This window comes from Myotis brandtii, unplaced genomic scaffold, assembly GCF_000412655.1.
Source record: "Myotis brandtii unplaced genomic scaffold, ASM41265v1 scaffold1064, whole genome shotgun sequence".
Taxonomy (NCBI): domain Eukaryota; kingdom Metazoa; phylum Chordata; class Mammalia; order Chiroptera; family Vespertilionidae; genus Myotis; species Myotis brandtii.
The window spans coordinates 534,336-549,338 of NW_005353602.1; the positions used below are offsets into that span (position 1 = coordinate 534,336).

At 52.4% G+C, this 15,003-nt stretch overlaps 1 protein-coding gene and 1 long non-coding RNA gene across 2 annotated transcripts in view; one reads left to right on the forward strand and one right to left on the reverse strand.

The window, feature by feature from the left end:
- Window positions 1-1,563: 1,563 nt before the first annotated feature.
- Window positions 1,564-2,285, forward strand: LOC106726429. Its single transcript, XR_001362504.1, has 3 exons — window positions 1,564-1,756; window positions 2,052-2,144; window positions 2,250-2,285. It is a non-coding gene; the product is annotated as an uncharacterized LOC106726429 (long non-coding RNA).
- Window positions 2,286-7,961: 5,676 nt separating this feature from the next.
- LOC102251057 (2'-5'-oligoadenylate synthase 3) overlaps window positions 7,962-15,003 on the reverse strand; it is a 40,171-nt gene continuing 33,129 nt past the window's right edge. The window contains exons 23-27 of the mRNA XM_014541165.1: window positions 13,988-14,279; window positions 12,128-12,306; window positions 10,434-10,672; window positions 9,194-9,350; window positions 7,962-8,125 (exon numbers count right to left, since the gene is read on the reverse strand). Coding sequence (XP_014396651.1) covers window positions 8,036-8,125; window positions 9,194-9,350; window positions 10,434-10,672; window positions 12,128-12,306; window positions 13,988-14,279 — 957 coding nt within the window. The 3' untranslated portion in view covers window positions 7,962-8,035. The remainder of the gene's footprint in view (window positions 8,126-9,193; window positions 9,351-10,433; window positions 10,673-12,127; window positions 12,307-13,987; window positions 14,280-15,003) is intronic.

Here is a 15,003-nt window from a genome sequence, read left to right on the forward strand (position 1 = left end):
GGGTGGGAGGGAGGGATAGAGAATAAACAAACAAGTTCCTAAGTAAAATACATAATATATCATAAAGTGTGAGTGCCCTGGGGGAAATGGACATCTTACACATTGCTGGACGTAAATTGGCACCTCCCGGTGGGAATATAGTCTGGCTTTATCTCCTAAAGCCGAGCGTGTGCAGGCCCCTGACCCAGCGCTTCTACTTAAAGTATGGACCCTGGAGAAATGCCTGCCCATCTCCAGCAAGAGCCACGTGGGAGAATATTTATAGGGGCTCTATTCACGGTGCCCCAAATCGCGAAGGAAACCCAATGCCCAGCTGTGGGAGAAGAGACGAATGAATTCCCACGATGAAACGCTACACGGCCGTCAAAATGAAGGAGCGAGCGCCACACATCACGATTTGGATGGAACTCAGGACAGCCGGTGAAAACGGCCTCTTACATAAACATGACACCCTTTCTATAAAGCTAAAGGCAACTAATTATACACACACATATGTAATGATAAACTTTAAAAGGAATAAACACGGGATCCAAGATGAGGATGACGGTGTCGGGGTGACGTGGTGCTGGGGCGGGGGAACCACATGGTTAGATGTAGGTTATCACCAAGATTCTGGTTTCCGTTTGGAGGGGTTGGTTTCACGGGGTTTATTATTAAAATTAATCATTAAAAGCTGAAGAGAGTGGGTTATGAACCAAGGACTATGTTTCATCCTTTTTTGTTCTGAACTAAGATAAAAAGGAAAAGATCAAGCAAGGGGGCTAGAGCCTGTGGGATGGGGGGTTGCAATATTCAATCAGCCGGTCAAGGGAGGTGCCACTCACTGAGTGACAGCTGAGCAGAGAGACTTGAAGGAGGGAGTCAGTGAACCGAAAGCCAAGGGCACAGCAAGTGCAAAGGCCCCGAGGTGGCGTGCTCTAGGAATGGCAGTGAGGTCTGTGGGCTGGAGGGAGGGAGCTTGGGGGTGTCCTGAACCAAGCAGGCTTAGGGAGGGAGGGAGAGGGGAGGAGAGAGAGGCTGTTCAGGGTTCCCCGAAGAGCCCATATCCGAGTCTGCTCTTCCCAGCGATTTGCTGTTCAGTTTTTTCCTCGGGTTCCAGGAGGCAGTTCAGTTGCCTTGAGATGGCTTAACTGCGTTGCAAGTTAGTTGAGTCCAACCTGGTTAAATGGCCGACCGTGTGGCCGGAAGATCCTGGTGCGGGTTTCTTAGGAGTAAATGCAAAGTGGAGAGCAGGCTGTGCTGGGGACGCCACTGGGAGGTGGGCGGAGACCCAGGCCAGCCTGATGTGGCTGTGGAATGGGAACTAGCCCATTCATCCAGTGCTTTCTAGGCATCATATTTATTATTTATTTTTAAAATATATTTTTATTGATTTCAGAGAGGAAGGGAGAGGGAGAGAGAGAAACATCAACGATGAGAGCGAATGGTTGATCGGCTGCCTCCTGCATGCCCCCTACTGGGGATCAAGCCCGCAACCCAGGCATGTGCCCTGACTGGGAATTGAATCATGACCTCCTGGTTCATAGGTCAACTACTAAGCCACTCCGGCTGGGCTTGGGGACTTTATTGAGCAATTTCAATCCTCCCAGGTATTATTACAGATTTCACAGATGAGGAAACTGACGCCCAGCGAGGTTATGACACGCACAGTGAGCAGCCGAACCAGAAAATCCTTTGACGCTCTTGGCCCTGGGATAGGAGGTGTGTGGCCCATTTCCAGGGCGACCTACCCTCGTCTCTGGGTAACCTGGGGCAGGTGAGTCCTTGTCGCCGCTCCCTCTTCTCCAGTGCCGGGCAATCTGGAGGCCTGAGTGCAGCTGGGCGGGTGGGCACACAACATCCAGGACCGCTGTGTCTCCAACACAGAGGGAAGGGACCCAGAGGAAAAACGGGGCTCGGAGGGGGGTGGGACAGGGATGTCCCTGGAGTGCTGAGCAGATCTGGTCCAACTTGGAGAGAGGGTGGAGGGGAGGAGAGAGGGGAAAGGAGGAGAGAGGAAAGAGGAGAGAGATCTAACTTTCTCAGGGACCCTAGTGTTTCCTCCCCTCTAGAAACTGCCATTGAAATGACATAGGAATGGCTGTACAGCGCCCCCTGGTGGTCATTTTGGGGCCATTTTGCTCTAATGCTGGGAGGATTTCCAGGTAATTCATCTTTATTTACTTTTTATTGTGGTAAAAACAAGTAACATAAAATTTACCATTGTAAGTATTTTTTCCTTCTTAAAAATATATTTCTATTGATTTCAGAGAGGAAGGGAGAGTGAGAGACAGAAACATCAATGATGGGAGAGAATAATAGATCCGCTGCCTCCTGCACGTCCCACACGGGATCAAGCCCGCAACCTGGGCATGTGCCCTGACTGGGAATTGAACTGTGACCTCCTGGCTCATAGGTCGACGCTCAACCACTGAGCCATGCCAGCCGAGCGTTACTATTTCTAAGTGTGCATTAAGTCGTGTTAAATACATTCACATTGTTGTGCAACCAATTTTCAGAACTTACTCATCTTGCAAAACTGAAACTCTGTACCCATTAAACCCTAACTCCCCATTCCTCCCTTCCCCTGGCAACCACCATTTCCACCTTTGGTCTCTCTGATTGTGACTACTCTAGATACTTCCTGTGAATGGAATTAAACAGCGTCTGTCCTTTTGTGACTGGCCTTTTTCACTTTGCATAATGTCTTCAAGGTTCATCCACGTGGTAGCATGTGTCAAAATTTCCTTCCTTTTTAAAGCTGAGCAACATTCCATTGCATGTAAACACCACATTCTGTCCAGCCATTCACCTGGCCACGAGCACCTGGCTTGCTTCCACCTCTTGGCTATGAAAAGTGCTGAGATGAACACGGGCTTCCATGAACAGGTGAGTGACAGGCCTTGATTTCCGTGGTTTGTGAGGGTGGGGAAGGATGATGGGGACCCGGCTCAGCTGGGGGATACTGTCTCCAGGGACCAGATGTGGGCATGTAGGTGGGTGCTGTGTCTAGCAGCTGCTCAAGCATGTCACGGAGGACCCATGCTTGTACTTGTGAATGGCCGTACTGAGGGTGGTGGCTTTTGGGGCTCAAGCTTGTCCCTTATCCTTGCTAAGTGACGATCGCACCTACAGACTTGATAGCGTGTTCGAGGCAAAGTTAGGGAGACGTGTGGCAGTGGCCACACGAGATTTCTGGAGACCCCAGCAGCCTGTCCCTCATGTCCCCCAGTCCCAGTGGCCAGCATGGAGCCCAGTTGCTTAGAGCATCATCTAATATGCCCAGGTTGTGGGTTGATCCCCGGTCAGGGCACATACAAGAATCCACCAATGAGCACATCAATAAGTAGACCTTTCTCTCTCCCCCACCCCCTCTTTCTCTGAAAAATCAATAAAAATCTTTATAAAAAGAAAACAAAGTTGTTTAAGGGCCACTGGCTGGCTTTTCCTCCTCTGCTCCTGGTGAGCACGTGGGCTCTGTGTGGAACTAACAGCTTGTTTAACGATGCCTCACTGCAGGGATCATGATTCAGAATGAACCCCTCCCTGGACCACGTTACCGGGGCTTCGGGCACGCCTCCCCGTGTCCCAGGACTGGCCTGCTTCCTGCTCAGGAATTTCATCCTGCTGCCACACGATGGCAGTCAAAGCTGGGCTGCTACGGGCAGCTGCAGGAGTAGCCCAGAGGTCCCGCAGGAGAAAGGAGGAGGGAGATGCAGGAGGACTGAGAACGAAGGAGGGTAGAGGGTGTGAGCAGGGAAGATAGAACAAGCAAGCTGCTTCTCGGAGGCCTGTGAGCCACTCTAACAAATGATTGAACCTGAGGAGGCCAGGAACCCTGGAGGCCCGGACTCGTGACTGGTCGGCAGGGGGGCGAGGGGAGGGCGTCCTGTGGGACTGAGTCCTTACCCTGCGGCCTCTGACATGAGGCCCAGGTGGACTGTGTCGGAGGTTAATTGAATTGTAGGTCACCTGACCAGTGTTGGGGGATTGGCCAGCGTGGGGACCCCTCTCCCCAGTCTGGTGTCAGAAGAATGGAGGGCAGACTCCTCCCTCTCACAGGTGACTGGCCTTCCCTGGACACAGGCTGGAGTCCCCACTGGGCCCAGCCCCGCAGCGCTCACTGCTGCCCCCTGGGAGGCTGGTAACTGCCCAAACACATGGCCACACATCCAGGGGCTCACAACAAGGCGAGTTCATTACCTCCCAGTCCGTAGGTGGAAGCCCACCATGCCTGTCCGGTTTCTCTGCTCTGGGTCCCCCAAGTCCGGATCAAGGGGTTGGCCGGGCTGCGTTCCAGACTGGGAGCTCCGGGGACGCCCGGGTTCCAGGCTCGCCCGGGGAGTCCGTTTCCACGTGACTGCGGGCCTGAGGTCCCTGTGTCATGGCTGCTGCCAGCTGGGGGTCATTCTCTGCCCACAGGCCCTGGCTCATGGCTCTGCCTCTTCTTCCGCTGGAACTCTCACGTGAGGTGGGGCAGGCTCTCTGCTTTAGGGCTGGGAGAGCGATTGAGCTCACCTGAGTAACCCAGAACACCCCATCCCAAGATCCTTCACTCTGCCACGTCAGGTAACATAGTCGCAAGTTCGGGGTTAGGACGTGGACATCCTTGGAGGGTGTCATGGTGCCTGACACACCCCTACCTGCTTCCCGGGCCTCCTGTGGGCTTCGTGGCATTTTCTAATCATCCCGGTTCGGGGTTAGGACGTGGACATCCTTGGGGGGTGGGGGGCTGTCATGGTGCCTGACACACCCCTACCTGCCTCCCAGGCCTCCTGTGGGCTTCGTGGCATTTTCTAATCATCCCTGACTTTCTCTGATGTCAGTGGGGCCCTCATTGCCAGGGTAACCGGGAGTGGACTATGGGCCGGAATCTTGACCTTGAACCCACTCAGTTGGATTCTTGCTCTGTTCCAGGTTCGTCTCCCTCCGAGGCTGTGAGAGGGCACGCCCTTCCACCTCTGTCCTCGGTTCTCCTTCCTTTGCTGTTCTCTTCTGAAGTCTGTCTGGGCTACACATTTTCTCTGGAACTTTCAACTTTCTAACTCAATTCCTTTTGTTTATTTTTATTTTTTTAATATAGTTTATTGATTTTTTACTGAGCAGAAGGGAGAGGGATAGAGAGTTAGAAACACAGATGAGCGAGAAACAGGATGTGCCTGCAACCAAGTATATGCCCTTGACCGGAATCGAACCTGGGACCCTTCAGTCCGAAGGCCGACACTCTATCCACCGAGCCAAACCGGTTAGGGCTCCTTTTGTTTATTACTAGCCTTTTTTGGTTGTTGTTTGGCAAAAACAGTTAATGAATGGTGCTGTGTGCCTCGCACCAGCAGGACCACCGTGTCTGGCTGTCCTTCTCTGGATGCTGTGATGAAACCGTGGACCTGGGAGGTGACAGTCTGCCCCCACCTGCATGTCATCAAATGGTTTCATCCATTGGTAATCTCTGCCCAAATCATTTGTTTCATCGGAAGTTGCAAAATAGTGGCTTCTAATGTGTCATCACTTCCACATATAGTAAATCTAAGTCTCCTGTTCAAAACTGTTTTCCTTAACAGTCATGGCTGGGTTTCCCCCCACCGCCCCTGAAATACAATTTGTGCAAGAAAGGCTGAGTTTAAAGATTTCCTCTTCATTGCTGTTAGTTGCCAATTTTTTTTCTGAAAAAAGGGTTGGTGCCCTTGTTACTTCTCATGATGACCAATGACAGTGATGGTGAACCTTTTGAGCTCAGCGTGTCAGCATTTTGAAAAACCCTAACTTAACTCTGGTGCCGTGTCACATATAGAAATTTTTTGATATTTGCAACCATAGTAAAACAAAGACTTATATTTTTGATGTTTATTTTATATATTTAAATGCCATTTAACAAAGAAAAATCAACCAAAAAAATGAGTTCGCGTGTCACCTCTGACACGCGTACGCGTGTCATAGGTTCGCCATCACTGACCAATGACCACTCGTTTCTTTCTTTCTTTTGTTTTTCTACCACACGTTTCTTGATCACTGTGGGGTCTTCCTTGTCTTTGCTCTTGAGGAACTTCAGTGTCTACCGAATGCTGAGAAGACATTGCAGGAAAGACGAATGGTCCCTACCTGCCGGTGAGGTGCCTGGGGAAGTCACTTAGCGCGCGGTTGTAAATGGCCCTTCATGTTTGTTTAAGGTTAAGTAGGTGTCACAGTCCCTCTGGGTGCATTTCCCCTGGGAGGAGGGGGCGGTGTCTGATAGTTCCCTCTCTATGTTTCTAGGGCAAGTTGTGCATCTTGAAGGGAATGGTACCTAGTTGTAGACTGAGTAGATGTCAACTTAGGGTGGTCATTCTTTCATTCTTTAACCTCAAGTCATAGCTGCTTTCTTCTAGACGGGAGCAGTGGTGTGTTCTAAAACCAACCTTCGGACACCAATTGGGTGCCCTACAATTCAACTCAATTCAATCCTGACCCTCCCCGGAGTTAGTGCAGACCCCACAGTTCAAGGGCAAGGTCCCAACAAGACTGCCCCCTCTTCACTTCAGATGCCAGTCACAAGTGGGGTCCCCAATCCACTTGTACTTCTGTCTAACTTGACTCCAAATTCATGTTCAGTAATTCACCAGAGTGACTCGTAGAACTCAGGAAAGCATTCTACCTGCAGTCACCATTTTACTGTCAAGGGCACAGAGGAATAGCCAGGTGAAGAGGAACATCGGGGGTGAGGTCTGGAAGGGTCTTGGGCAAAGGAGCTTCTGCCCCGTGGAGTCAGGATGTGCCACCTTCTCAAGACATCAGTGCATTTACCGACCAGGAAGCTGCTCAAGCCTGGCCGTCCAGAGTTTTTATTGGGTTTCATTAGAGAGGCAGGAGTGATTCAATCCTTGGCCACATGCTTGAGCTCAGTTTCCAACTCTCTCTCCTCTTGGGAGTTCAATTCTCTAATCACAAGCTTGGCATTTCTGGCATGGCCAACCCCTCCCTTGAAATCTAAGAGTCCAGGCCTCATTAGCATAAACTCATGGCTGGCTGGCAGGGGCTCATTATGAATACAAGACGCTCCTATAGGAAACTGCAAGGGTTTTTGAAACTCTGTGCTAGGAACTGGGGGTAAAGACCAGACATATTCTTTTTTGTTTGTTTTTAATCCTCACCCAAGGATCTTCTTCCCACTGATTTCTAGAAAGAGTGGAAGGGAGGGAGGAGGGGGAGAGAGAGAAACATTGAAGTGAGGGAGACACGTCGATTGGTTGCCTCCCACACGTGCCCCAGGGGTGAGGAACCTTCAACGGAGATACATGTCCTTGACTGGGAACCGAACCCACGACCCTTTGGTCTGAGGGCCTACGCTCTAACCACTGAGCAACCGGCCAGGGCCAGACATTTTTGTTTATTACATGGCAGTTGGCATACATGACAGTAATAAGACTTTCAGAGGATACATATGAGGTTAAAACACTTAGATCTTCAAGTACCTTTGAAGGAAAAGCCAGAGGATAAAGCCTTTAGATTTGGCAAGAAGATACTCATGGGTGGGGGACTAAAGGTAGGCTCAGAAGGAGGGAACAGGAGATAAATATATTTCAACATTTGTAATCCAAGGCTTAGGAGAGTTTGAAGGTCTTAAAGAGGCTGATTTACTACTGGCTTAGGAGGCCTTCGATCAGCAGGCACAGGTAGGGTTTGAGCCCAGAGGGAGGCGGGTGAGGTGGGAGATTATGAAAGCAAGATCACTGACTTATGGGAACCAAGGGGCAGGTCAAGGGCTTCACGCTCAGAAGATGGAGAGAATCCTCTTCTAAAACTTGAAGGAAAAGGGAGGAGCGGATGGGAAAAATACGGATGAGAGCAAACATTTTTAATAAAGCAGGCCACTCACGGAGTGAGAGCCCAGCAAGGCGAGAATGTACGAGACTTTCTGGGAAGGACATGGCAGTCTTGATTTGAAGAGGCGTCCAGGAAACCAGGGAAGGAGTTTGGGGGTGGGGGGTGGGGAGAAGGGATCTGGGATACGCATTTACACAGTAAACTGATTCTTCAAAAGCACTTGTCAGGTGACCTCGAGAAGTTTCTCTGAGCATTTTCAGTCTAGGATTCCACGACTTCTGTACGAGAACATCTCGTTGATGACAGGACCGACACCAGCCCCACAGCTTCCCGGTGTCTGCACCGTCTAGAAAGAAAGAAGTGACATGTGAGAATAATACGGGTTCTAAGCATTCAAACCCTTTGGTTAAAAGGGTCAGGAAAAAAAGAAGAAGGCAGTGTATCTGAGAGGGTAAAATATTACCAGGGATAATTTTGGGGTGCTTGTTGATAGCACAGATTTTGATAACTACAGCTGACCCTGGAGTGGAGTGGGGAGGGCTGTTCTTTCAGGCGATTTGGCCCCCACAGGGCATGAGGCAATGTCTTGAGATATTTTTAATGGTCACAACTGGGTGGCATCAAGTGGGTGGAGATGGGATGCTGCTCATCATCCCATAATGCACACGACAGCCCCTGCGATGAAGAATTACCTGGCTATCTGGCCCAAGATGTCACTAGTGCTGAGGTTGAGAAACCCTGCTTTGACGGGACCTTGAGAATGGTCCTGGTGGGAGAACCAAGTGTACAGGTGGCAGTGTCCTGGTGAGAGGGGCACTAGGAGCAGGTGTGGCAGACGCTTGGTTGCTGACCCAATCCCATCCGTGGCCCCCCTCCCCCCGCTTTGGAGTCACTTTTAAGTAGCAGATGCCACAGGACAGTTCTGGGCACTGACATGAAGATAACTTGCTGGATGAGGCTTCTGAGAAGATGCCCTTGAGCAGGTACCTTTCCCCTCCTGTCCTTCCTGCCTGGACCATGAACCTGCCACCTGGAGGTCCGGAGGCCCTTTCCGGAGACATCGTCACATCGAGCGGGTAGGGACCAGGGATGCCGCTCAGCATCCGACACGGCCCAGGACAGCCCCCACCACAAAGAACGATCCAGACGAAATGCAAATGGTGCCACAGCGGGGAAACTGCTCACGGGGAAGCACCGTGGAGCTGTTAGGGGAGTCCTGGGGTGCCTGCCTTGGGATTTCTTAACGGGAAGAAACACAAACAAACAAACGAATAAACAACGCCCAAGCCCCTGACGTGGGTGAGCTGTCATTTGTGGTTGAATAAATTCCAAGTGGCGACAGCAGGAGAAGCTCTGTGATCGAAGCCTGTCACGGAGCCATCCCCAGACCACGCTGCCTGGAGGTTATTCTTACCGGCACTTTCCACGACGGGACGGGACCTCCAGTTCCATCCTTGAAGCAGAGGGAGGAGGACAGCCATTCGGCAGCTTCGTTCGCCAGACGATGCCAGCACCAGCGGTTCCCTCCGCCCACGTCGCCGGTGGGATCGGCCGGGTCCAGGATGACCGGCCTGGACGAGGGGTTGGAGGCGTTAGGGGCCTGCTTCTCAGAGTCAGTGGTCTCAGGGTTGGGGGCCCATCCTCCTCTCAGCAATAAAGCAATGTGTCCTTACTACTTGGACGTCAAGAATTCAGTGTACTAATACTGTGCAAAGTAATCTTCTGGAATTAAATAATAATTGTAAAAAAATGTTTTGAGCCCTGGCCGGTTTGGTTCAGTGGATAGAGCGTCAGCCTGTGGACTGAAAGGTCCCAGGTTCGATTCTGGTCAAGGGCACGTACCTTGGTTGCGGGCACATCCCCAGTAGGAGGTGTGCAGGAGGCAGCTGATTGATGTTTCTCTCTCATCGATGTTTCTAACTCTCTATCCCTCTCCCTTCCTCTCTGTCAAAAATCAATAAAATATATTTAAAAAATGTTTTGAAAGCTACTAAATATTATAGACGTGAGGGCGTCATACAAACATCTTCTCCAAGCCAGGCCAACTGACCGATGACGCATAATCATAACCCAATGGAATGTTACTGAGTCGGCCACTCCCATGGTAGGCAACCCAGGGTGTCTTGTTCTCTCTTTCTTCTTCCCTAGACTCTCCCTGCTCCTTCCTTTGCTCCCATTTCCTTTCCTTTTGCTTCCGCTGCTTTTGTCCCTGGCTGGTGACTCCGAGCAGCTGAACGGAGATGCCTTCTCATCCTTGAAGGATGAAGGTTTTGGGGGATGCGGTGCTGGAAGGGGAGGTGAAACCTGACAGTAACAAGCCTGTAGGATCCATCAGCCTATGAATGACACTTAGTTCTCAGGCTCACACTTGCCCCGCCTCGTAGGCGGTAACGAATCCCACTTCTCCTTGTGACCGAGAAAGATGGATGCCATGCAGGGGCCGGGGCCTGGGGCCTCCGCCTGTTCCTTCTGGGTGACATTTCCTCCCGCCTCCCTGGGGCTCTGCAGGAGGCTCTGTTGGTTGGCACCCCCTCCCGCAGTTTCTCTGGAGGAGGATGAATCAGGCCCCCACAGGAGGAGAAGCCAGTTCGCGGAGGGAGGGGTGGAGGGAATCAGGGTAAGGAAAGGGGAGGGGAGGGGAGGGTTCGGGGCACCTGGGTCTCTGGAGCTGCTTCAGCAGGAAGTTCCTCACAGTCTCATTCTCGAAGTTGTAGTTGACCGTCCAGAAGACACAGAGCTGCTGATAGCGGGTGACCAGCTCCAGGACCGTGCGGAAACCTTGGGCGGTGTCAAAACTTGTGGCCCCGCTGCCCTGCTCCCAGGCGTAGATGGTGAGCAGCTCCAAGGCGTACTTGGGGGGCAGCGACCCCTTTTTCTTCAGTCTCCTTTCACACTGAGGGAAGAGGGAGATCGTCAGATGATACTGGCCGAGGCAGGGAGGCGCACTGTACATTAAGGAGCCTCCGGGGGCAGCGGAGTCCTGGGAGGCTATGTGGGTGGGAGTGGCCTGGGGAGGTGTGAGCAGGCTGTGTGAGTGGGAGTGGCCTGGGAGGTGTGAGCAGGCTGTGTGGTGGGAGTGGCCTGGGAGGTGTGAGCAGGCTGTGTGAGTGGGAGTGGCCTGGGAAGTGTGAGCAGGCTGTGTGGTGGGAGTGGCCTGCAGACGTGTGACCAGGGCAGGTCTGCAGGCGTTCACTTAGCCTCTCCTTCGCAGCACGCGGAGGCTGCTCTGTTGTGATTTGACCATCCGGACGTGTGAGCAGGGCAGGTCTGCAGGCATTCACTTAGCCTCTCCTTGGCAGCACGCGGAGGCTGCTCTGTTGTGATTTGACCATCATGACTTCCTAGAGTTATATTGTGGCCACCGTGTGCTAAAACCCCACCGCGTGCTAATGATGGGGCTGGGTATTTTGCTGACGCCATCCCTAACCTTCCCCGCCACCCCAAAAGCAGGCGTGGTGATTGCTGGTATAGATGAAGCCACGAGGCTTCTGGAAGTGGAGTGACCTGCTCCAGGTCAGCCTGTAGCCTCAGCCCTCGGAGCGCCCTGCGGCTGGGGGGTGTGGAGCGATCTCTCTAATGTTCTGGGCTGGGAGCCACAGAGCTCAGGCTTCAGCTTAGGGTTCAGGGAGCCGGACATGGGAAGGAGACAGTTTAGCAAGAACGGATATGGTGCTGGGCGCCTGCTGTTGAGAAAATACTAAGAAACGACCCTGTCTGCAAGACATGATAAAAGTGAAGGCGGGCCCTGGCCGGTGTGGCTCAGTGGATAGAGCGCCGGCCTGTGGACTGAAGGGTCCCAGGTTCCATTCCAGTCAAGGGCACATGCCTGGGTTGTGGGCTCCATTTCCAGTAAGGAGCGTGCAGGAGGCAGCTGATCAATGATTCTCTCTCATCATTGATGTTTCTATCTCTCTCTCCCTCTCCCTTCCTCTCTAAAACCAATAAAAAATATATTTAAAAAAAAAGTGAAGGCGGGCTAATCAATACTATAGAAAACGCAGCCCCTGGGACCACCTGTAGCTCCCACCTGCCTCCAGGAGATGGCGTCCGTGTCCGTTAGGTAGGGGCTGGAGCAGCAGGAAAGCTGGGCCGGCACCTCGGAGGCATCTGCCGGGCGGGCAGGCTCACTGGCATTCCTGCAGAATGCTCTGGGGGGCAGCGCAAGGGCCAAGGGAACCTCAGGTAGCAGCTTTGATGGCAGGAGGTGCTCTACACCCAACCCCCCTCCATGGGGCTAGTGAGGGGGGTCCCCCACAGAGGTCCCAGCGTGAAGGTGGCTGGGCCCCAGCCTGGAGAGTGTGGGCGCGCGGAGACTCGGTACGTGCCGGCGTCACCGTCCCATGCAGACCTGCTTGTACCAGTGCTTCACCAGGCGAAGTAAGTCCTTCAGCTTGGTGGGCCGGGAGCTGACGAAGTCTCGCTGCAGCTCTGTGAAGCAGGCAGAAAACTCGCCCCCCGGGGTGTCTGCGTGCTGCTCGTACTGAGCGATGAGCTTGGTGTAGACTCTGCAGAGAGGTCCCAGCTTCTCTACGTGGAGGAGAGAGAATGACAGGATGCCTCAATCTATAGACACAGGAAGCAACAGTTTCAAAACATGTCTGACAACTATAATTCAGTTCTGGGAAACCAGTTTGAATTCTATTAGTGTACGTGCAAGATATTGGGATCATCTCTAGAGTAATGATATTACAAATAATATGGTCTGTATCTTTATTAGTGGTATTATTATTATTATTACTAGAGGCCCGGTGCACAAAATTCATGCGGGGGGGGGGGCGGTTCCCCTCAGCCCAGCCTGCACCCTCTCCAATCTGGGACCCCTCAGGGGATGTCTGACTGCCAGTTTAGGCCTGATTCCCGATCCGGGACTGCTGGCTCCTAACTGCTCATCTGCCTGTCTGCCTGATCGCCCCTAACTGCCCCCCTGATGGCCTGGTCATCCCCAACTGCCCCTCCCCCCCGCTGGCCTGGTGGTCCCCAACTGCCCCCCTGCTGGCCAGGTCATCCCCAACTGCCCCCCTGCCAGCCTGGTCGCCCCACACAGCCTGCTGTTTGGTCTTTATTGTGATGGAGTCCCAGACAATTTGCATATTCCTCTATTATTAGTATATATTATTATTTTGGTTAATCCTCTCCCCAGGATACTTTTCCGTTGATTTTTAGAGGAGTGGGAGGGAAGGGGAGAGGCAGAGAGAGAATATCATTGATGTGAAAGAGCCACATCAACTGGTTGCCTTCCGCATGTGCCCCAGTGGGGGGCAAGGAGCGAACCCACAACCCAGATATGTGCCCTTGACTGGGAATCGAACCTATGACTCTTTGGTACTCAGATCAACGCTCTAACCACTGAGCCATGCCGGCCAGGGCTCCTTGGTTTCTTTTAATACCCTGCTATGTTTCTGTCACCCATGAATTGAATTTGTAAGGGACTTTTGTTGTTGTTGTTGTTAATTCTCACCCTAGGATATTTTTCCATTGATGTTTCAATCTCTCTCTCCCTCTCCCTTCCTCTCTGAAATCAAATTACACACACACACACTCACACACACACACACACACACACACATAAAACAAAGAAAAATAAGAGAATGTATAGGTGTAGGGTGCACTGAGTTCTCCCTTATCTCCAGGGGACATGCTCTGAGAGGCCCTGTACATACAGAACTCTTCATGTGAAGGAAGCAGTTCATGCTTCTCTCTGGCATGTCTGAATTACCAGCAACACTACTGGGGCTCTGGGGACATTGTGCGGTGAATAAGGGTGACTGGGACACAGCCCTGTGATACGGCAGGTGGTCTGATCATCTATGGCCACTAAGGGCCTACCGGGCGGGGAGCATTCACAGCGAGACACGCGGGACAAAGGGAGGAGTCACATCCTAGGCCGAAGGGAGCGCCATTTCATCACGCTACTCAGAATGGCATGTGATTTAAAACTGATGAGTTGCTTACTTCTGGAATTTTCCACTTAATATTTTCCAACCATGGTTGATCACGGGGAACTGAAACCAGGAAAAGGAAAACCATGGATTGGGGGTCGGGGGGCGGGGAGGCTACTTATCCAGGGTGTGGCTGCCATTACTAATGCCACCTGTGGGGGCCCTGGCCCCATGACCCATTACTGAGCCTCGTGGCTTTCTCTCCACCCCCCTCCCACCATCATTCCAGACCCTTCCTCCTCCAGGAGCGAAGGTGTGGGGGGTCTCACCCAGCGCATTAAATGCCGGCAGCACATCGAAGTCAACACTCCCGTTGAGATTTCTGGATTTCAGAGAGAAGCTCAGCACCCTGGGAGCCTCCCATTTTGAAATCTCAAACGTCACTTCCACCTCCTGATCGGTCACTTGCCGCTGGTAGGCTTCTAGCTGGTGTTTGATTTCCTTGATGACGTTGTAGCGCTCGGCTTTCTGGGAGGGGAAGCTCGTCAGCGAGTCGACGAACACGACGAGGTCGGCGTCAGAGCCGGTCCTGAGGGCGGTGCCTTTGCCGGAGGACCCTGCCTAGTGAGGAGGACAGGCAGGTTGAGAGACAGCGAGAGCCCCTCACCCCCATGGGCTCCCACCGGTGGGACTGAGTAAGGAGAGTCCAAGTTGGGGCCCAGTGAGGGCTGAGCCCCCGGCAGACTGTTTGCTTTTTCACATGAATAGAACGATGGGTTCCGAAGGCGGCGATCCTCACACCCTTTGAGGTGCTTACGTATACTCCCGGGTTGGTGATAAACGACCCATTTCTCAAGTCAGCCTCCTAAGCATGTCTCCTAACCTGAAGCCTGCCTCCCTTTCCATTCTTGTGACCTGAAAGGAGTCCCACTGGGTGCAGTCATTATGTTGACATCTCTCACCTGTTCCCCGATTCATTGTTTTCTGCTGCCATCCGGGCATCGTTGGGTGAATATTGGTAATTTAGATACCGGGCTTGGCAAACTTTTGGTAAAGGGTTTCTCCGCTTCCTCCTTCCTGCCTCTTCCCCACCCCACCCCCCTTTCCTTTCTCAGCAAGTCTGTGAACATGTAAACACTAGTCTTAGCTCACTGGCCCTGGTTTGACAACCCCGAGGGGAGCTGCCAGGCGCATTCTACGTTGAGGAGCTCGGTCTGCGGGCACAGCTCCTTGCCTGATGGGCTTCTCTGAGGGCCAGTGGGGGAGTGGGGGGGATGTAAGAAACAAGCCTCTGATTCATCGTCACAGAAAAGAAACAGCATGTGGCCAGGCGGTTGCTGAATTT